Source organism: Dermochelys coriacea, chromosome 10, assembly GCF_009764565.3.
Source record: "Dermochelys coriacea isolate rDerCor1 chromosome 10, rDerCor1.pri.v4, whole genome shotgun sequence".
Classification (NCBI taxonomy): Eukaryota; Metazoa; Chordata; order Testudines; family Dermochelyidae; genus Dermochelys; species Dermochelys coriacea.
In genome coordinates this window covers 77271073-77293810 of record NC_050077.1, presented here as the reverse complement: position 1 = coordinate 77293810, position 22738 = coordinate 77271073, and the positions used below count along the sequence as shown (strand labels likewise).

The following is a 22738-nucleotide window of genomic DNA, read 5'->3' as shown; positions in this document are numbered from 1 at the left end:
TAGCTTATACCACTCACTCAGTTTTAATTAATGAAATCTTAAAATCAGGTATTTTTTAAACATTCATATAAAACTATGCTTAGTAACACCCACTATATATTGTCCAGTTGTGAAATGATTAAAGATGCAGATTTTATGCTCTATCTAAATTTTTAAGAGTATATAATTCAAAATGTCCTTGGATTGGTAGCACGGGCTACCTTATATAAAAATCCGTAAGGAAACGGTTTAAGGAAAGAGAATTACAGGCCTTTATTCATGATTTCAAGTTGTGCAAGTAATTCCTGCTAGAGTCAAACTCTGAGGAGTCTGGGTATTCAGCATCATGAAATGCCCATGCAGGTCAAAAGTCACCATTCAGATCTCCATACAAATGTTATCTTGAAGACCTTACTTTTAAAATGTATTAATCATTCCCTTTCGCTTTCATGTATTTCTGAGGCACTTATATCCACACTGTTAGATAAGCACCATGTTCGATGTCATAAAATGTGCAACTGAAGTAGGCTGCAAGGATGCACACAGAACACAGCCACCAGATCTGAGAGCTGAAAAAAAAAAAAAAAAAAAAAAAAAAAAACCAACCCAAAACAAACACCAAACCCACCCCCGCAAAAATTGTGCCTGTAAACTTGAAATATTTCAACAAGCATGTAGTATATTGACACACATATGGAAGTCTTTCCTAAATGGCAGAAATAATTTTTTTGTTTTCAGTGATGCAATTCTCCTCTTTTCCACTGTATTTCACCACATCTTCACCATTCGGAAATCTTCTGATTCTTTAGGATGGAATTAAACATTTCTGTTTATTCTGTGCTGCTTTTTCCTTGTAACTCCAGGATTTAGTATTCAATTCCACATGCACAGATAGCAAATTATCTCCAAATGTTCCACAGTGAGTTCCTGTTGTTAAGAATTACTGAGCAAGGTCAACTGACAGTCTTTGATGTTTCCCATTATTTTAAAGGTTCCTTTTAAAACAGACTATGTTTTGAATTTGAGCTTAAAAATAAAGCAAAAGTAAGGCGTGTCATTTTCTAAGGGGCTTACTTCCTTCTTTTTAACCAAAGAAACAAACATTATACAGATCTGTGGCTGATCCAAGGTATTGTTTTCTCACAGATAAGGCATTAAACAAATAAGGAAAACATCTGAATTTAAAAGGTACACAATTTGACCCCAGCAGGGTTCCACATTTCAACTTAAACAGCATTTTGGTTTCTCCAAAGCTTAAAAACAAAACAAAAAAAATCTCACCTCTCTCTTTTCTGAAGAAGTTCCTATAGAAGGAAGAATATTTGCTTGATGGAAGAGTTATTTTGCTTGTTAGTTAGCACAGTGGGATTTGGCTGATGTATCATGGGGTTAATTTTCTTTGACTCATAATGCCATGTGGTCGACAGGGTATTTCTACACCATTCCTATGACAACTCTATTTCAGAGAGGTGGTGTCCCTGAATATAATAGTTATCAAGCTTTAATGCTGAAAAGAGCTCCTTAAAACTCCAAGAATACATACCTTTTCATGGTCTAAATAGTCAGTGCCATGTATCTTCAACAATCTGTATCATGTAATTCACTGAGAAACAAACATCACTTTTAACAACCTCAATTTTTATTAATTTTTTAGTGTGGGTTAACATAACTGTATTGACACACAGTGGACCAAATCTGATTGGTTTTTTATTGTTTCCAGAGACCAAACATGAAACATGAAAAAAGCAGCACTAGTATGTGCCCATTTCTAGCAGAGATGGGCCCTTGCAGAGCCCACTAAAAGTAAAAATAATCTACACAGGGGAGAATGAGACTGTCTGAAGAGACCTTTGTCAGGCAGCATGTCTGCATGAACATATAGACCACTCCCCATAACATGAGGCCACACACCAGTAGTTTCGCCTCCTTGGCTCCTGCAGCTGTCCTGGTGCGTCCCCATGTACAACATCATCAAAACAGATGCTACACTGGGGACACATTACAATTTAGGATATGTAGATATGTAATACTGACATTTCTTGATATGTAGATATGCAGTGCTGACATTTCTAGTGCTATGAAGCTTTTACAGTTACTGGGTTTTCATGGCAAGTTTAAACCTCTAAATGAGGATTCAGTGATAATTTTAGATCTAGCTGTTAGAGATAAGTCATTACAAAAAGCAATGGTATTCACAACCACAATCTTAAGACAGTTTTTTTTTTTTTTCCATTTACTAACAAGTTTCCCAAGAATCAGATCATTGTGTTAGCTCCCATAATTCAGAGGTTGTGCATAAAACATCATGGATCAAAAGCACTACTTGTTAGAATGAGGCTTTTACAATGCTTATTTTCTTTTCTATCTTCCCCCTGCTGTCTAAGGAAGGCAGTAACTCACCAAGTGGCAGAAATGCAAGACAGTTTCCAGCCATGGACAGCTCGTTGAGGCTAGGGAGTTGGCAGAGGTGGCGGGGGACACACCACAGATAATTCCCGTCAGCACTCAGGTACTGCAGGGAAAGGCACATATGCAGCCTTTCAGGTAAAGCTATCAAACGATTGGTTGAAATATCCAAGGTCTGCAGCTCCCTCAGGTCTCCAACTTCTACAATCAAAACATCAAATATTCAGACATGGCTTTAATCACTGTATTTCCGCAACAATAGGACAAAAAATTCAAACTGAAATACAGCTCACAGAAAAACTTTAGATATTTAAATGAACATGGCAGCCTCTACTTAATTTTTTAGCCAACTCCATCCTTCTGCCAGGCCAACATCCCTCCACCTTCCCAAAACCACTGCTAGTCTTCTACCCCTCCTTATCACTGCCTGGTTTCTTCACCAATACCAGAATTTGACAATTATCATTTACTGCAAATTCCCTCCAAAATGTATTTGTAACAACTTAATAATGTATCATTAAATATTGTTTAAACATTAAAGAATCATCACATTTTACATTTGCACAAGATAAGGATAAGGCAAACTGGAGTCATCTAAACCTATTAAGAAAAAACAGCCCTCCAAACCACTTAATTTGTGACTGAAATTCTATACAGACTTCTCTGGGTATCATATTAAAAATATAATCCAAGCTACACAATTTTAAGTAATTAAATTTCACTGACTTGTAATTACATTTAAAAAGACAAAACTACAAATGTTCAGCAAAGTTTTGGAGATTGACTCTGATGTTACTATGAATAATAAATTCTGGGAGAATAGTTTTCCTATTATTTCGAGTGTATTCAGATCTGCTGCATTCACATAGTTCCCTTTTTCTTACCAAAATAACTGTATGGAAACCAATTAAAAACAAATAAAGCAGCTTTAAGCTCATCAGTTGTCATGTTGTTTTGGTACTGCCAAGAGCACCATGCTACATATCTTGATACAAGATGATATATATGATATATATATATATATATATATATGATATAAGAACTTTGGCTCAGAACTGAGCCCTTCATTTCTTTTGCTTTGAAATTCCCTGGTTACGATTTTCCCCTCAAATCCTTATCTTGGGGAGCAGGTGCCAGCTGGGCAACATGTTTAAATATATGGAAAAAAAAGTTTGTTTAAGGTAAATTTAAATAAGTATAAGAAAGATATCAAATTTCATATATCTAGTTAAATATGGTAATCAATGTGAAAAAATTGCAGCCACCAGACATCAAACACTTCATATTTACACACAAAAAACTGTCCATTACTTTCATCATTATGTGCTTGAAAGTAAAACTCAATTAATGTAGTTATCTGTAGGTTTGCATGCACACACATACAAAAACGATATGATCCCATTTTCTGACTTATGCTGAGTTATGAATTTTTTTAAAATGTGTATTATTTTTGTTTTCCCCGTTAATTTTATGCATAATTACCTATGGACATAAGCACATAATGCATTTTACATGATTTTTTACAACTAATATAGCAATTGTAGTTTGTGTAAGTATCTCTGAAAAAATACAGCAGAATTTTATTATATGAATACTTATACTAGTATGCAGTCATCTGTATTTTCTTGTGGAACTGCCTTTGTTACTATAAATATAGGTATAAACAATTGATTGGACCAAAACCAAAAATCAGGACAGTGGAAATTATGCATTCATAAAATAAAATACATAGTTGTAATGCTGTTAGTAAAAACGTTACATATGAATGTAAGTTAATATGAACTTTTGTAACATCTGATGATAAAACACTGAATGCATCCGATGAAGTGAGCTGTAGCTCACAAAAGCTTATGCTCAAATAAATTTGGTAGTCTCTAAAGTGTCACAAGTACTCCTTTTCTTTTTGCGAATACAGACTAACACGGCTGCTACTCTAAAACATTGACAGTCTCCTTAATCAGATTCTCCCACCATTTTCACTTGCAGTGGGATTCATACACACATGTACATAACGTTTCAGGTAACTCTACCAAATATCAACACCAAATGTGCTTAAAAAAAGAACTACTGGTCATTAGCACTCTTGGTTCTGCAGCCTGGAAGGGCTAGGCTAGACTGGGAAAATAGACTGTGTTTAATTATCTGCTAACACATGTTAACTAACATGTTTACAGTGCAATCTAATTCCCAAATCTAGACATGCCTTTACTCACTTTTCTGAATGCACAGTTTGTAACTGCAAGTTTATAATTACTTCTATTTAAAAAAAAATTTAACTTGAAGAATGCTGCAAACATTTGCACATTGAAGATTTCAAGAACTCTTTATTTTATGTTTCAAATAATGTTCCATAATTGTTTTTGTGGGTATCAAACATTCTTAACAAGATCTGCAACCCATGTTCACACAATTAGAATCATTGGCTCCAACAGGACCGTTTCTGGGATTAGGATTTGCAGGATTGGTACCCAACTTTCTATGCTGGGAACACTGATGGTGAGATACACATTAAGAAGCAGATTAAAGTGATTGACTGGGGGCGGGGAAAATAACCCTGTTAATTTATATAATTCTTTTCATCCAAAGATTCCGATTAGGTTACTCATGCCTGACTAACTTAATTGCTTTCTATGAGGAGGTAACTGGCTCTGTGGATGAGGAGAAAGCAGTGGACATGTTACTCCTTGACTTTAGCAAAGCTTACGTCTCCCACAGTATTCTTGCCATCAAGTTAAAGAAGTATGGGCTGGATGAATGGACTATAGGGTGGACAGAAAGCTGGCTAGATCATCGGGCTCAACAGGTAGTGATCAATGGGTCCATGTCTAGTTGGCAGCCAGTATCAAGCGGAATGCCCCAAGGGTCAGTCCTGGGGCCAGTTTTGCTCAATATTAATGATCTGGAGGATGGCGTGGATTTCACCCTCAGCAAGTTCACAGATGACACTAAACTGGGCGGAGGGGTAGATATGCTGGAGGGTAGAGATAGGATACAGAGGGACCTAGACTAATTAGAGGATTGGGCCAAAACAAATCTGAAGAGGTTCAACAAGGACAAATGTAGAGTCCTGCATTTAGGACAGAAGAATCCTATACGCTGCTACAGACTAGGGACCGAGTGGCTAGGCAGCACTTCGGCAGAAAAGGACCTAGGAGTTACAGTTGACGAGAAGCTGGATATGAGTCAACAGTGTGCCCTTGTTGCCAAGAAGGCTAACTGCATTTTGGGCTGTATAAGTAGGAACATTGCCAGCAGATCGAGGGACGTGATCGTTCCCCTCTATTTGGCATTGGTGAGGCCTCATCTGGAGTACTGTGTCCAGTCTGGGGCCCCACACTACAAGAAGGATGTGGAAAAATTGGAAAGAGTCCAGTGGAGGGCAACAAAAATGATTAAGGGGCTAGACCGCATGATTTATGAGGCGAGGATGAGGGAACTGGGATTGTTTAGTCTGTGGAAGAGAAGAATGAGGGGGGATTTGATAGGTGCTTTCAAATACCTGAAAGGGGGTTCCAAAAAGAGGATGGATCTAGACTGTTCTCAGTGGTAGTAGATGACAGAACACTGAGTAATAGTCTCAAGTTGCAGTGGGGGAGTTTTAGGTTGGATATTAGGAAAAACTTTTTCACTAGGAAGGTGGTCAAGCACTGGAATTGGTTACCTAGGGAGGTGGTTGAATCTCCTTCCTTAGAGATTAAGGTCAGGCTTGACAAAGCCCTGGCTGGCATGTTGGTCCTGCTTTGAGCAGGGGGCTGGACTAGATTACCTCCTGGGGTCTCTTCCAACCCTGATATTCTATGGTGATTCTATGAAAGCAAGCCAAGATCTTTCCAGACTATAGGTCTGATCCTGTGAGGTCTTGATTTCTTGCATGAAAGGCAATCAGTGTGGTCAACTCTGATGGCAAGAAATACGCAGCCCCTTGCAGAACTGGGTTTTATGCACAGAGGGATTACTTCATCCACTTCTGAATGCAGTCATCTCTGGCATGAAGATGGTAGACAGGTTTTTTTCAGGATTAAATACAACTACAGTGAAAGGGGATTAAGAGAAATAAAATAAAAACTACTGCTCTGTCACAGAGATTTTTTGAAATTACAATCAAGGTAGTACTATTTCTGTTAAACAAGAATCCGTTGTGTCCTTATACTCCCTCTGCAGCAGCAGCAGCTAGAAAATTAACTATTCCCAGAGCTCTGCTGGCATTTTCTATGATGCTTGGATCTTAGCAAGTAAACAAAAAAACCTATGTTAATTTCAAGCTCTGTTAGACACAATGGGGAAGAAAGGAGGGAGAAATTAAATAGGGAAAAAGACAAACAGGTAAAGAAAAATGCCATTTTCAAGATTCTAAGAGGGTACTTAAACAAGAGAAAAGTAAAAAGTTGTAATAATAGTTATATTGGGCTTTGTTTTTTTTCAAATTGTTCTGTGAAAATATTAAATTTAAAATCAAGGTTAAACCTTAAAGATTAAAAGAAAAAAAGTCTATATTCCCCTCGCAGTGAAAACAATTCTACAGCTATGTGTAGTAAGAGGGGGCAATAGATCCCAGTAAAATACTTGCATAATGACAGGTTTCAGAGTAGCAGTCGTGTTAGTCTGTATTCACAAAAAGAAAAGGAGTACTTGTGGCATCTTAGAGACCAACAAATTTATTTGAGCATAAGCTTTTGTGAGCTACATGCATCCAATGAAGTGAGCTGTAGCTCACAAAAGCTTATGCTCAAATAAATTTGTTAGCCTCTAAGGTGCCATAAGTACTCCTTTTCTTTTTAGTAAAATACTTGACAGCATCCCTTTATAAAATAATGCTGTCAGCAGGAACAGTTTCCATGTCTAAGTAACAGTACTCTTCAAAACCTTTTGGTTACTCATTTTGATGCTAACAGTGCTCAACTGCTTTTAAATACCTGAAATACACACTGAAAATGAATTACTAAAGCACAGTAATTGTTGAATAGGTGCACAAAAGCAACATAGTAAGAACAGTCTCATTTTTAACAGCTCTCTACTCATGACATACACACAAACAAAGCCCCATACTTTAAAACAGTGACAGGAAGTGAGCCACCTACATTCAGCCGAACCACTGACCACAAGCAGTCTGTAACAGGCTTGACTGTATTCATGCACTAACCTTTCCCTCTGCCGCTAAAAACAGTTTTCTAAGGCTATGTCTACAGTATGGACCTTGCAGCGGCACAGCTGAACTGCTCTAAGGTCTCTTGTGTAGCCACTCTATGCTGGTGAGAGAGCGCTCTCCTGCCGGCATACAGTAGGAACCTCAGAGTTACGAACACCTTGGGAATGGAGGTTGTTCGTAACTCTGAAATGTTCATAACTCTGAACAAAACATTATGATTGTTCTTTCAAAAGTTTACAACTGAACAGTGACTTAATACAGCTTTGAAACTTTACTATGCAGAAGGAAAATGCTGCTTTTAACCATCTTAATTTACATGAAACAAGCACATAAAATTTCCTTACATGGTCACTTTCCTTTTTTTTTTTTTTTTTTTTAAAAATACAGTGGTTTATGTTTAACACGGTACTGTACTGTGTTTTCTTCCCCCCCCCGCTCTCTCTGCTGCCTGACTGTGTACTTCCAATTCCAAATGAGGTGTGTGGTTGACCAGTCAGTTCGTAACTTTGGTGTTTGTAACTCTGAAGTCCTACAGTAAATAAGCCACCTCCCAACCAGCAGCAGTAACTATGTTGGTGGGAGAGTGTCTCCCACCAACATAGCGCTGTCTACACTGGCGCTTTTGTCGGTGAAAGTTATGTTGGTCAGGGGTGTTTTCTTCACAACTCTGACCGACAAAAGTTTTGTTGACAAAAGTGCTAGTGTAGACATAACTTAAGAAGGGCAGGTTTCAGAGTAGCAGCCGTGTTAGTCTGTATTCGCAAAAAGAAAAGGAGTACTTGTGGCACCTTAGAGACTAAAATTTATTTGAGCATAAGCTTTCATGAGCTACAGCTCACTTCATCGGATGCATTTGGTAGAAAAAACAGAGGAGAGATTTACACACACACACACACACACACACACACACACACACAGAACATGAAACAATGGGTTTATCATACACACTGTAAGGAGAGTGATCACTTAAGATAAGTTTCAGAGTAGCAGCCGTGTTAGTCTGTATTCGCAAAAAGAAAAGGAGTACTTGTGGCACCTTAGAGACTAACAAATTTATTAGAGCATAAGCTTTCGTGAGCTACAGCTCACTTCATCGGATGCATTTAATGATATGCACTTAAGAATGCACTTAAGATAAGCCATCACCAGCAAGGGGGGGGGGGGGCAAAGGAGGAAAACCTTTCATGGTGACAAGCAAGGTAAGCTAATTCCAGCAGTTAACAAGAATATCAGAGGAACAGTGGGGGGTGGGGTGGGGGGGAGAAATACCATGGGGAAATAGTTTTACTTTGTGTAATGACTCATCCATTTCCAGTCTCTATTCAAGCCTAAGTTAATTGTATCCAGTTTGCAAATTAATTCCAATTCAGCAGTCTCTCGTTGGAGTCTGTTTTTGAAGCTTTTTTGTTGAAGGATAGCCACTCTTAGGTCTGTGATCGAGTGACCAGAGAGATTGAAGTGTTCTCCAACTGGTTTTTGAATGTTATAATTCTTGACGTCTGATTTGTGTCCATTCATTCTTTTACTGTCCAGAGACTGTCCAGTTTGGCCAATGTACATGGCAGAGGGGCATTGCTAGCACATGATGGCATATATCACATTGGTAGATGCGCAGGTGAACGAGCCTCTGATAGTGTGGCTGATGTGATTAGGCCCTATGATGGTATCCCCTGAATAGATATGTGGACAGAGTTGGCAACGGGCTTTGTTGCAAGGATAGGTTCCTGGGTTAGTGGTTCTGTTGTGCGGTGTGTGGTTGCTGGTGAGTATTTGCTTCAGATTGCGGGGCTGTCTGTAAGCAAGGACTGGTCTGTCTCCCAAGATCTGTGAGAGTGAACGGTCGTCCTTCAGGATAGGTTGTAGATCCTTCATGATGCGTTGGAGAGGTTTTAGTTGGGGGCTGAAGGTGATGGCTAGTGGCGTTCTGTTGTTTTATTTGTTGGGCCTGTCCTGTAATAGGTGACTTCTGGGTACTCTTCTGGCTCTGTCAATCTGTTTCTTCACTTCAGCAGGTGGGTATTGTAGTTGTAGGAATGCATGATAGAGATCTTGTAGGTGTTTGTCTCTGTCTGAGGGGTTGGAGCAAAGGGCCTAATCACATCAGCCACACTATCAGAGGCTCCAGAGTAGCAGCCGTGTTAGTCTGTATTCGCAAAAAGAAAAGGAGTACTTGTGGCACCTTAGAGACTAACAAATTTTAAATTTGTTAGTCTCTAAGGTGCCACAAGTACTCCTTTTCTTTTATCAGAGGCTCGTTCACCTGCGCATCTACCAATGTGATATATGCCATCATGTGCCAGCAATGCCCCTCTGCCATGTACATTGGCCAAATTGGACAGTCTCTACGTAAAAGAATGAATGGACACAAATCAGACGTCAAGAATTATAACATTCAAAAACCAGTTGGAGAACACTTCAATCTCTCTGGTCACTCGATCACAGACCTAAGAGTGGCTATCCTTCAACAAAAAAGCTTCAAAAACAGACTCCAACGAGAGACTGCTGAATTGGAATTAATTTGCAAACTGGATACAATTAATTTAGGCTTGAATAGAGACTGGGAATGGATGAGTCATTACACAAAGTAAAACTATTTCCCCATGGTATTTCTCCCTCCCACCCCACCCCCCACTGTTCCTCTGATATTCTTGTTAACTGCTGGAATTAGCCTACCTTGCTTGTCACCATGAAAGGTTTTCCTCCTTCTCCCCCCCCCCCGCTGCTGTTGATGGTTTATCTTAAGTGATCACTCTCCTTACAGTGTGTATGATAAACCCATTGTTTCATGTTCTCTGTGTGTGTGTGTGTGTGTGTGTGTGTGTGTGTGTGTGTGTGTGTGTGTGTGTGTGTATAAATCTCTCCTCTGTTTTTTCCACCAAATGCATCCGATGAAGTGAGCTGTAGCTCACGAAAGCTTATGCTCAAATAAATTTGTTAGTCTCTAAGGTGCCACAAGTACTCCTTTTCTTTTTAAGAAGGGCAGTGTGGAATACTGAGAGCCCAGTCTCTCAGCCCCGCTGGTAGCTCCCTGCCAGAAGCCCGACTTCCCCGCAGGCTCGGACCCAGAGTGGGGTCCAGCCATCCAGGCTTCTTGTGCCAGCTCCCAGCTAGGAGAGGGGTCCAGCCACCCAGTTCTCAAGGAGAGTGGGTGGCAGCTTGATAGAGCTGCCCAGCTTTCTTGTCAATTTCACTGCTACAATAACAGCCAACAACCGATGCAAGGAATGCAGTGTCTACACAAACACTGCTTCACCCTAACTATGCTTACATAAGCCCTACACCTCTCACTGAGGTGGTCTAATGATGTCGGCATAGCAGGGGAGTTACATTGGTGGGAGCAGCATTTCAGTGTGTACACCTCCACTGTTTTGTCAACAAAAACTGTGTAATCTAGACAAGGCCTTAGTCTTTCCTATGTCTCTAGATTTGACTTCACAGTGGCACACACATACATGTTCATAGTTTGCATCTAATGAGTTCTAAAACTGCCAGTGCTCACTGTAATTAAACTCACTTTTCCCTCTCTCTTTCCATCCTTGGAAAGTAGTTTTCATAACTTCCTTGATTAACAAGATCCTGATTACTGTGGTTTCTCAGACCAACTACTCAGCCATATACGTCTTTCTAAAGGATCAAGGGGGAAAAAGCTATAACCAATCAGGATTATGTTACCAAAAGAAAAACCACCAATATAGATTTATGCATCTTTTGATATAAAAAAAATTCCAAAATGAGTATTGGTGTAATCTTAAAAATGAGAAATCAAGCCCTTAAAAACCCTCCCCAGGAATTTCCAAAATTAAAAGTTATTTGGAAAAACTGTTACATCCCTGAGAGAGTATTACTCTGAATTTACACAATTACCTATAGGAATAGAGTTTGCTCCACCTCTCCCGCTCCTCAAACCGAACACTATTGCTTATTCAAGTAACATTAACGCTAGTTTTTAGCATTTAATTTCCGTGATTTAAAAGAAATAAACTGGAGTTCTCCATCTTGTGGGAGTTTACAAGTTTTGCCAAAGGCAAGTAGTTCCTTGAACCACAATAGAGAGGGAGATCGCATACCTGCGTAATTCAGAAGTGACTCATACAATTTTGCTTAAACCTTCAAAACCAATTTCATCTTTCTATGGTTGCCCTGGACCAAAGTTTCATCCAAAACGAATATGAGAATGTTACAAGAAACTGCAAAAGGAGATACTCTAAGAAGGAATTTAGAACTCAATCTTAGATATGTAGAAGGTGTTACCAGTGAATGTATTGTGTGAATTTTGTGTCTCAAAAATTTCCTGCCAGCCTTCACCAATATGAATACAAGATGCACTTCCCTATCATAGCACTATGGAGACATTTGTTATCTTACAGCAAACAACACTACAATACAGAACAGCTGTTTAAACTTTATTAGTTGTTCCCATTTGGTTATCACCATTACCAGCTTTATGCTCCATGTAAAATGCAGAATTACGTATACAAGTTCAAATAACTAGGACCTTCATTTACATCAGACCTGGACTGACTCAGAAGGAATTTAAAAACAGCTTTTAGTTGCTTATAGCAGAGATGACCCATAACTGCCAATAGTGGGGGTGGGGGGAGAGGGCAGTAACTTTAGCAGATGTTATTGAACATGCTCATTCCATGTGAGCATGCTCAATACAAGCCAAGCAGCAAATCAGGCTGCCGGGGGTGGGGGGAGTACCTGACCCCGTGTCCCCACCATGGGTTGCTTCTGGGTTAAGCCAATATTATATACCTTTAAATACCACATTTAATGGCCTATCCAGCAGATCACATTTTGCCATTTTTAAATATTTAAACTTTTCTAGCACAAATTGGCACTTATGATAGTTCTATGCCACCTTCAAATAGTCAGAGTTTGACCACTAATGAGAGATGGTATAATTAGATTTGAGGGGAAAAAAACGGGGAGAGGGGGAAGAATCACATTTACATTTTGTCACTGATGTTACAGAGTTTAAAAAGTTTCACGTTTCTTGTCTGTAAGAGACTCACGATAAAATGACCATATTCTCCACTTTTGCTACATAACTTAACACTTGTGGCATCGCTAGTTTAAAAAAAAAAAAAAAAAAAAGATACACTATAGAGCAGTGGTTCCCAGACTTGTTCCGCCGCTTGTGCAGGGACAGCCCCTGGCGGGCCGGGCCGGTTTGTTTACCTGCCGAGCCCGCAGGTTCTGCCAATCGCGGCTCCCAGTGGCCACGGTTTGCTGCTCCAGGCCAATGGGGGCTGCTGGAAGCGGCGCGGGCCAAGGAAAGTACTGGCTGCCGAGGGAAGTACCGTAAACAAACCGGCCCAGCCTGCCAGGGGTTTTCCCTGCACAAGCAGCAGAACAAGTTTGGGAACCACTGCTATAGAAGATAAGTACAAGTTGTGATACCAAGGGTTCTCAGGACAAATATTTTGGTGGCTGCTCTCATACTTTTTCCTAAAATACCTAATGAGCTTTAGGAAAAACAAATAAATATGCACATATACATGTCCAAATCATTGTAATTTATTTACTGCTAGCTAGTAAGTCTGTTGTGAAAAGTGATACTTTATGTTTGTTAATATCAATTTTTACAGCACGATTACTCAGCCCTGGCAAGCCTGGGGACAAATTAAGCCCTGAATGGAAGGCCAGGTCAGGCAACAGGGGGCTGGAGCCTGAAACCCCATGGCCGGGGAACAGGGCCTGGGGATAGAGCCCGAAGTTGTGCAGACCCCACCACCCCAGGGCTGAAGCCCAAAGCGTGAGCCCAACTGCCTCTGGGAAGGTGAAGAACTCACCGACTGCCTGCTCCTCCAGTTTTGTGACCCAGATGTCTCCAGAGGGGGGGCAGGACCCAACCCCTGATGGCAGCCCCAGCAACCAACATCAAGGTGGTGGCACCCAAGAGCAACAGGGAGGGGCCACTACTTTGTCCCCCAGCCCCATCACAGCCCAGGAGGCTGTGGCCACAAGAAAAGCCCCTGGTGGCTGCATGTGACCACGGTGGCCGCATTTCAGAAACGCGGCCACAGAAACTACTTCATGGACAATTGTCCTTATAGCAAGGTTTTGAGCTGAACACCAAAGAAGAGGGTATAGAAGCACTTTAAGGCAGAATCTCTGTAAATGTATATATCATTTTAAAATGATATTTACACACCTATTTCCCTGAAAAACTTTGACAAAAGAAATTGGAAGAGAGCAGATATTTTTATGGACAGGTTTGTCTCAAATGAATGACTATTTAGCACGTGCATGATAATACCACCTTCAAACCCCTCCTCACAGCCCACTCTTTCACCCCTCTTCTCAGCACTGAGTTGTGCACCTGTGCCACATTAACAAACAGCTCAGTGGTTTGAGAATTAGCCTGCGAAACCCAGGTTTGTAAGTTCATTCCTTGAGGGGGCCATTTAGGGATCTGGGGCAAAAATTGGGGATTGTGCCTGCTTTGAGCAGGGGGTTGGACTAGATGATCTCCTGAGGTCCCTTCCAACCCTGATATTCTATGTTTAAGAGTGAGAAATAAAGAATAGAAAACAAAATCCCAAATAAAGCAGACAATTATATACACACTACAAAAACAGGCTACCTTATATTATGTACATTTCCCCCATCTCTTTTCCATCCTCACTCATTTGCCAGTGTCCTTGTACATCACATCTAACTTAAAATCAAATCACGTTCATCTTCCCATGGAAGATAGTAGACTACTGAACAGAGTGAGACTATACATGAATAAGGTGAGAAAAAGCTAGTCCTTAAGGCAAAATCCCTTGAGCACATACTTACTTAACCGTAAGCAGATAAGTACTCCCATTGAAGCTGCAATCCCACAATCACTTTTTACTGGATGTAGTGCTCACTACAGTGAACTGCCCCATTGTCGACTCACTCGGTCAGTCAGACTTTGCAACAGCAAGTGCTACACGCACTGCCCCTAATTCAGCAAGTAATTTAAGAACACACAACCTCAATGAATCTAAAATGGGACAGTTCATGGCATGGTAAGCAATACACACCAAAGTGATCCGATGCATCCAATGAAGTGAGCTGTAGCTCATGAAAGTTTATGCTCAAATAAATTTGTTAGTCTCTAAGGTGCCACAAGTACTCCTTTTCTTTTTGCGAATACCGACTAACACGGCTGCTACTCTGAAACACACCAAAGTGTTTGTCTGCAGAGCTCTCAATCTAAGAGCCTAATCCTGCAATAATCCTTTCCCAGAGAAAGAAGTGGGAGAGTGTGTGGGGGGGCCATTTAGGAACACAGGTTACTCAAGTCCATGACATTCACTGTCAGTCAGCTTTTTAGGGCAGGGACTGTTTTTATTTTGTGCTTGTATACTCCCTAGTACAAAAAGGACCCTAATTCTGAGCAGGGCCTAATAGACATTATGGTTTCAGAGTAGCAGCCGTGTTAGTCTGTATTCGCAAAAAGAAAAGGAGTACTTGTGGCACCTTAGAGACTAACAAATTTGTTAGTCTCTAAGGTGCCACAAGTACTCCTTTTCTTTTTATAGACATTATGGTTACACTAGGAAATCTTCTTGTTCTCACGGTAGCCTGCCACTTTAAGAGACTGGAGTATTTTTGGTGTTGTCTTTCCTCTTAGAAGGAGCTATTTCCTACACTGAGTATTCCTGTGTGGTATGAATGGTAGTATGACATGGAGTGTGAAAGATAGTAAATTCTTTTGTTTTCTTTCTTCTGTACTGTGGCAGTATTTTCTCTCTCTCTGTTTATTCCCCAGAATTAGGGAACTCCCCACACAAGGAAATATTGTTATCAGTTTATCTCTACCAATGCATGCCAACTTTCTAATGGCACAAAACCGAACACCCTAGCCCTGCCCCTTCCCCCACTCACTACATTCCCCCTCCCTCAATGGCTCGCTCTCCCCCATCCTCGCTCACTTTCACTGGGCTGGGGCAGGGGGGTTGAGGACTCTGGCTGGGGGTATGGGCTCTGAGTAACGGCCAGGGATGAGGGGTTTGGGGTGCAGGAGTGGGCTCCAGACTGGGATGGTTTGAGTATAACCCAAATAGACCAGTGCTTTAAAAAAAAAAAAAAAAAAAAAAAAAACTATTAGGCACATATAAAAAGATGATGTGGGAACTGGTGGTTACTAACTGGCTACAGCTAGCTAGTCAACTAGCCCATCCTTGATTACGTCACAGGTGCAGAAAACTAGTAAATCACCAAGAACCTGAGACAGGAAACAAGGAAATGAGCAGGAACCCTCAGGAGAAAGTGAGGCTGGCCCACAACGCTTTGGAGTGAGGACCTTAAGCCAGACCTGATTAGTAAGCCTCATAGCACTTCTGGGCCAAATATTTATGCTAATTTTGTTGCTATTCTTTTGTCCCCATATTGGGGAAGGTTAATTTTATTTATTTATTACCTTGTTTGATCTGGAGCACCTTTTCCTTTAAAAACAAAAACCTCTGCTTCTTGGTCTCTGTGACAAATAGCATCAGGGTAGGATCCCCCAAATTACTTTAGACTTCTAATTATTCCAAGCAAAGACCCATCTATTATGGCTGTCATAACTCATGATGCATCCAGATTGGAGCAGAAAGATTTGTTTTTTTCCTTTTCTCTAGATTATTTGAAGAAAGGTACAAAATAAAACCCACTAACACCACATGTCGTAACGGTTGGCTTTTCATTTTTTAATGAAAGAAAACTATGCTCCTGGTCAAGCAAGGTTATGCCCATGCATGTTACTATTGGATATGCAAAGAGTGGCAGATTTTCACACTTCCCCAGAGGAAGAATGTTGCCTCCACATCAAATCTCATCCATGAGGCCTATGGAGTGGCAATTCAAAAAACGCTCTTCAGCTCAGAAGCAGAGTGTAATACTAGTGGGGTCACCAGGCTGATTTTAAAATACTGTTAGCGGACACTTTCTTTTCATAACTAGGACTCTAAATCAACACACACTAAGTGAAAACTGAACTCTTCTCTTGTTGCACTTTCTTCCACTGGAAGAAGAGAGTTCCTTAACTCTCAGTAAGCACCACAGTAACTTCAGATATGAGATTTGGCCAAAGAAAACATTCCTTGTGAATAAACAGCAGTAAAGCTGCAGAGCTTCCTGAGTGAGTATTTCAAATTAAGATGAACCATCAAGAGGAAGGTAGCTGGTCCTAGACAATGCATGTAGGATAAAATGGCCTGATTTCTGGAGGGGCAGAGAGCAATCACAACTCTTGTTGAAATCAATGGGAGCTGCTGCTGCTCAGCATCTCTGAAAATCAGGCCAGAAAGTCTTTCTATTTTACTAGAAATTGCCCCCTTTTCAGTCATTTGGAATTGCATTCCTCCAAGCACATAATTGGGTAGTCATAGTCCACAAAACTCACACATTAAAGATACACAATACAATTACTAACTGAAATACACTGCTTAAACATGCTGTGTTAATGATTCCAAGTAAGGATTGTTTATTCAATGCAGACATGGACTACTTTTAATGACCCTGGCCCTTAATGTTAACTATTGCTGCAATAAAATAAAGAAACATGAACACAGGTATCCAACTCCACGTTTGTGATGCATGCAATGAAGAAAGTCACCACTTAATGCCTACAGTTTTACACATTTGTTTTGAAGGGTTTTTCACTTAGTTTTCGTGGCATGAAATGCCCATTTTGCTTTAATTCACTTAACAGATTAGTTGAAAAAAGATGCCAATAATTCAGTGATTTTTTTTTAACTGATAAAGTCAAAGTTCTTTTGCATTAAGACCACCAACTTTGGGGTGAGTATTATGATTTTTACATTACTTGTATTTGTTCGGGTTCTACAGATAGAATAACTTTGTTTTTCAGGTTTCCTGAGTAATTATGGCCTACTGGTAAATTTCATTTGCCAAATGCACACATAAAAAGCAACCGCCCATTGGTCAAGCTAATCATCCTAATTTAAGGCAAGCTTGCAAGAAACAACTGAAAAGACCCAAGTGGTTTCATGGATCAGTTTTATTTTTCGAGACTAAAGGGTTCTATAAATGAGCTCATATCATTCAGCTCTTAAGAAATACAGTACTATGAAATAACATGGCAAGAAACTAGGGCTCCAGGCCTGATCTTCATTCAAGCACATAAGCCACACATGGGAGCACAGGTCACTTAGTTCCATTCAGCCAGCAGTTTCTTGAAACAAATGTAGTTTATTAAGAAAGACATTATAATTAAAAATATATTATGCTCTTAACTTAGGAATAGATTTTATAAGAATACTTAAGAATCTCCATATATTGTTAAGAGGAAAAGTGTAAGTATTATTTTTCTTCCAAAAATAATGGCCAAACAATTTCTACAGATTAGTTAGCTATCATTTAATTTTGGCTAGGAGATAGAAAGTTTGCAACCATATATTAAGGCCAGATGTACAGTACAAAATTTTGCCGGTGTAGTTATCTTGATCAGGGGTGTGATCTGTGACTGACAGCAGTGTCAGCAAAAGCCCCTAGTATAGATGGGGTTGTACCAGCAAAACTGCATTTTTGCAAGTATAGCTTTTTTTGCTTGGGGGAGTAGAATAAGCTATACCGACAAAAGCGCAGTTTTGCCAGTATAAGCTGCCTCCGCACTAGGAGTGCTTTACAAGTGCAATTTATTGGTATACCTATATTGTCAAAGCATTCCTATTGTAGATCTGACCTTAATTTCTCCTCCAGTTTCAAACACTTACAATGTTACAAAATAATCATGTTTTGCTCTGAAATTATTCATGTTTCATCTCTGTTCAAAGGTGAGGTTCTCTAAAAGTTTAGGGGCGGAAAAAAACCCCATACCTTGCTCTCTAAATATATATAAATAGCAACCACCATCCCCTACCCTATAAACAAACACAACTTAAATAAAAACAAAACACTGACTTCAAGCATGGGCCTCAATTCTGCAAACAATTAACCAAAACTTAAATTTACACATACAGATAGTCCCATGCACATTTGCAAGATTAGAGAGACCTCCTTAGATGCCAGGACCTCAAAGAGTTCAGCTTTGTCCAGTTTGGGTAGGGGGGGAGAAGGTTATGTAACACTTTTAAGGGACTGAAAAGTCATTTCATAACATTGTGAAGAGCATCTGCCATGAAATTGCCCCCAAAAATATCAAGACGAGCCATTCTCCATCACCACTGATTTGTCACACGCATGGACTGTTTTTGTTTGCTGACAGTTCAAGTAGCACGAAGGAGACTGTTAACGTCACAGTGCCACACAATTAATAGCCTTACCCTGTATGTACTTCCTCCCATAAAAACAAATCCAGAACGCCTCCCTCTCCCCAAAAGAAAAACTGCTCAAACTTCAAAAAGTCACAGGCATGAAATGTCACTCCCCCAAAATTTCAGGACGTTTTCAAAATTTTTGCTGCATTTTAAAATGTGCATATTTTAAACTTTCATTAAAAAAAAAAGTACATTTATTTCTTTTTCCTATACCAAGATATAGGCATCACAGTATAAACAATTGTGCTAATGCCAGCTATACCTGACACAGAACTAGCAACTATGAAACCTTCATTTGTCACCTCTAGACTGGCCTACTGCAATGTGTTCACCTAGTGGCCAATCTTAAAGGCCACCCAGATGGCAGAGCATGCAATGGCCCACCTAAACAGGACTAACAAATACAACCACATTACACCAGTACTCTGCACTCTATATTAATGCCCTAGCTCAGCAGGGATGTTTCTATTGCTAGTTCCTTCTATAGGTTTGATCTTGCATGCACCACCAAGAAACATTCTTTCTAAGATCAGGCTTAAATGGAAACTCATCATCATCAGAGGGCACTGTGAGACAAACATATTTAGCTTGTATTTAACATAAGTTTTTGCATACAATGTATTTAATCTAACTAGCCCTCTAATTGTTCTCTCAGTTGTTTCTTGTAAGCCTGCCTTAAAATAAGATGATTACCTTGTCCATGGACTTCTGGTGTGAACACGTATATGAAATACACAAAAAGGTTTGGAATCAGGCAATCAGACTCTGACTTTTACTTTCATCAATGGCATTATTTTGTGTTGGTAGACAACCTATATGCTGACGTGTTAAAATCCAGCTGTTCTCCAGAAGCTACTGGAAAAGGTGGCCTTATATCAGGCACGACTGGATTAGAGGTTAGAAAGCATATCCCATCAATAATTTATTTTTGTAAGACCTAGTATTCAAATGGAAAGCCAAAACAGCAGTCATACACCTCCCTTCATAAAACTAAGGTGTACGTGTAAGGTGTATATGTGTGTCTCTCTATATTTGCATGCTCAAACTGCCTTGTTATAGCCCCTAGGTATGTTACTCAGAACTTGACTGTTGCCAGCCACCACATGCAAGAACATGGGCATCAGCTCCAAAGAGGAATGTTTTCTGTGCTCCCAGGAGGAGAAAAAGACTCAAGAGATAAAAACAAATCTACAGTAGCTTAGTAAATAGTACATACAAAAATCTAGAATATTCAAGTTGCAAAATCTCAAAAGTTACTTTTATTTATTTAGGTTTGTAATAATAGATACCTATCCAAGGCTCTGGGCCCTAATATAAATAACTAGACAGCAAATATAATTAAGTGAAATCTCAGCAGCATTAAAATCAGTTCCACAGAAACTCAATCAGCCAGCCAGCAACCTACTTGTACATCATATTGAAAGTATACACTCAGCAAGCCACAAAAATCTCAGTATGTGGGCTATTTTGGACATGGATGGGAGAGCACGCTGGAGAATTTCAGAGCCCTCACAGAGAATGCCATGCCAGCTGCCCTCAATCTTTTATAACAAGCAGCATCCATCTTGGTGGCCTCTGCTATGGCAGTATGGCACGAGTAGAGAGGTAATCTTTCAGATAGTTCAGAAGTGCCTGATTTAATTGTACTTGTGCAATCTTAATTCAGCTTCCATGTGCATTAGGGTTACCAACTTTCTAATGGCACAAAACTGAACACCGTTGCCTGCCCTTCCCTGAGGCCCCGCCCCTTTTCAGATGCCCCACCCCCACTCACTCCATCCCCCTCCCTCTGTTGCTTGCTCTCCCCCCAACCTCCCTCATTTTCACTAGGCTGGGGCAGGGGTTGGGGTCCGGGAGTGGGATGAGGGCTCCAGCTAGGGATGCGGGCTCCAGGATGGGGCCAGAAATGAGGAGTTCAGGGTGCAGGAGAGGGCTCAGGGCTGGGATGTGGAAGGCAGCGCAGGCTTGGAGAGGGAATTTGGGTGCAGGAGGGGGTTCAGGACTGGGAATTGGGGTGCAGGCTCCTGGAGGAAATTTGGGTGCGGGACGGGGCTCAGGGCTGGGGCAGGGATGTGGAGGGGGTACAGGCTCTAGGAGGGAGTTTGGGGTGCAGGAGGGGGCTCCAGGCTCTGGGCTGGGGATGCAGGCTCCAGGATGGGGCCAGAAATGAGGGGTTCAGGGTATGGAAGGCTGCTCCAGGCTGGGGCTGAGACAGGGGGTTATGGTGTGGTGAGGGTGAGGGCTCAAGGCTAGGGCCGGGGATGTGGGGTTTGGGGTATAGGATGGGGCTCCGGGCTGGGGCAGAGGAGTTCAGCATGTGGGAGGGGATTCCAAGCTGGGGCAGGGGTTTGGGCAAAGGAGGGAATTTGGGGTGCAGACTCCAGGAGGGAGCTCAGGGCTAGGGTAGGGAGTTGCGGTGTGTGAGGGGTTTCGGGGTGCAGGCTCCATGAGAGAATTTAGGTGCAGGAGGGGGCTCAGGGCTGGGGAACAGGCTCCTAGAGGGAATTTGGTTGCAGGAGGGGGCTCAGGGCTGGGATGCAGACTCCAGGAGGAAGTCTGGGTGCAGGAGGGGGCTCAGGGCTGGAGCAGGGGGTTCAGGGTGCAGGCTCTGGGCACACAGTAGGCTCAGAGAGGCCTGGGAACACGCTCAGTGCATTTGCTATGTAAGTAGTTCTACGGGTCCAGGCATGCTCAGCAGAAATGTGTGAAAGTTCATCCACGGCTAGCATACCTGCTTGTGGCCAGGCATAGTGTAGTGTCTCTCTCACTGTCTGGAACTTCCTGCCAATGGCTGCTCTGGTCTTTTGGTGGTTTGCCTCTTCCCATGACTCAGCCCTCTGACCAAATCAGAATTTAGTCCACCCCTTCTGGTAACAAAGTCCTACAAATAAACAGTCCAATACCCTTATAACAAGGCCTCACACTCTATTCTCAGGCCTCTCTGTCATCCTTGTGCCCTTCTTTGGACTCATACCCCCTTGGTAGTGGCTAATAGAGGAACCTGGGCTCTCTCACTATATAGGGTTCCAGCAGAAAGACCCTATAATCAACAGCCAAGGCCTGCTCCTTTGGACTACTTGCTGCAGCTTCCCTGGGCTTCTTTCTACCGGGACCTTTCTGAGTATATCTACACTGCAGCTGGAAGCGAGTCACCCAGCCTGGGCAAAGAGGCTCACACTAGCAGGGTTTGAGCTAGCGTGCTAACATGAACATTGTGGATCTGATGGCAGCTGGGACTCTCAGGCTCACCTGACCCTCCTGGGTCTGAGATCAAATGGCTATCCCAAGTCTCCAACATCCACAAGCCTATTTTTAGCATGCTAGCTTGAACCCAGTTAGCATGAGTCTGTCTACCTGAGCTGGAAGGCTCACTGAGAGTCCTGGCCCTGAGAGAAGGGTGAGCCTAGAGAGGCTGTGGGGGAAAAAGCCAGAGAGGGCATGTCTACACTGCAATAAGAGAGCTGCATCATGGCCATGGCTGGCCTGGGTCAGCTGACTCAGGCTCACAGGGCTCGGGTGCAGGACGATAAAATTGCAGTGCAAATGTCTGAAATTGGCCTGGAGCCCGGGTTCTGAGACCACACGAGGAGGAAGGGCCTCAAAGCCTGGGCTCCAGCCCAAGGCCGAATGTCTACACTGCAATTTTATACCCCTGCACCAGTGTCCTGCGAGCTCAAATCTACTGACCTGAGTTCTGAGACTCAGTACTGGAGTTTTTATCGTAGTGTAGACATATCCTCAAGGCCCTGCCCTGGAATCACCTAATAAACATCCCAAGATAGAAGTATATGAACACAAACCAATGTTCAAATCCTGCCCTTCGATCAAGGTTTACCACTGGAGCCAGCTCCACTCTCAGTGGCTGCTGTCTCTCTTGGCAGCTTGCCAGCCTTCTCTGCTCAACCAAGGACCTCAGGGCTAACTCTCCCTCTGCCCCAGGCTTCCTTCTCGCAGCCTCTCT

General features: G+C 41.6%; 1 protein-coding gene across 2 annotated transcripts in view; it reads right to left on the bottom strand.

The window, feature by feature from the left end:
* LRRC28 (leucine rich repeat containing 28) overlaps positions 1-22738 on the bottom strand; it is an 84050-nt gene that overhangs the window by 24983 nt on the left and 36329 nt on the right. For both annotated transcript variants that reach the window (XM_043494567.1, XM_038418996.2), the window contains one exon: positions 2380-2586. In XM_043494567.1, the coding sequence (XP_043350502.1) occupies positions 2380-2586 (207 nt within the window). The remainder of the gene's footprint in view (positions 1-2379; positions 2587-22738) is intronic.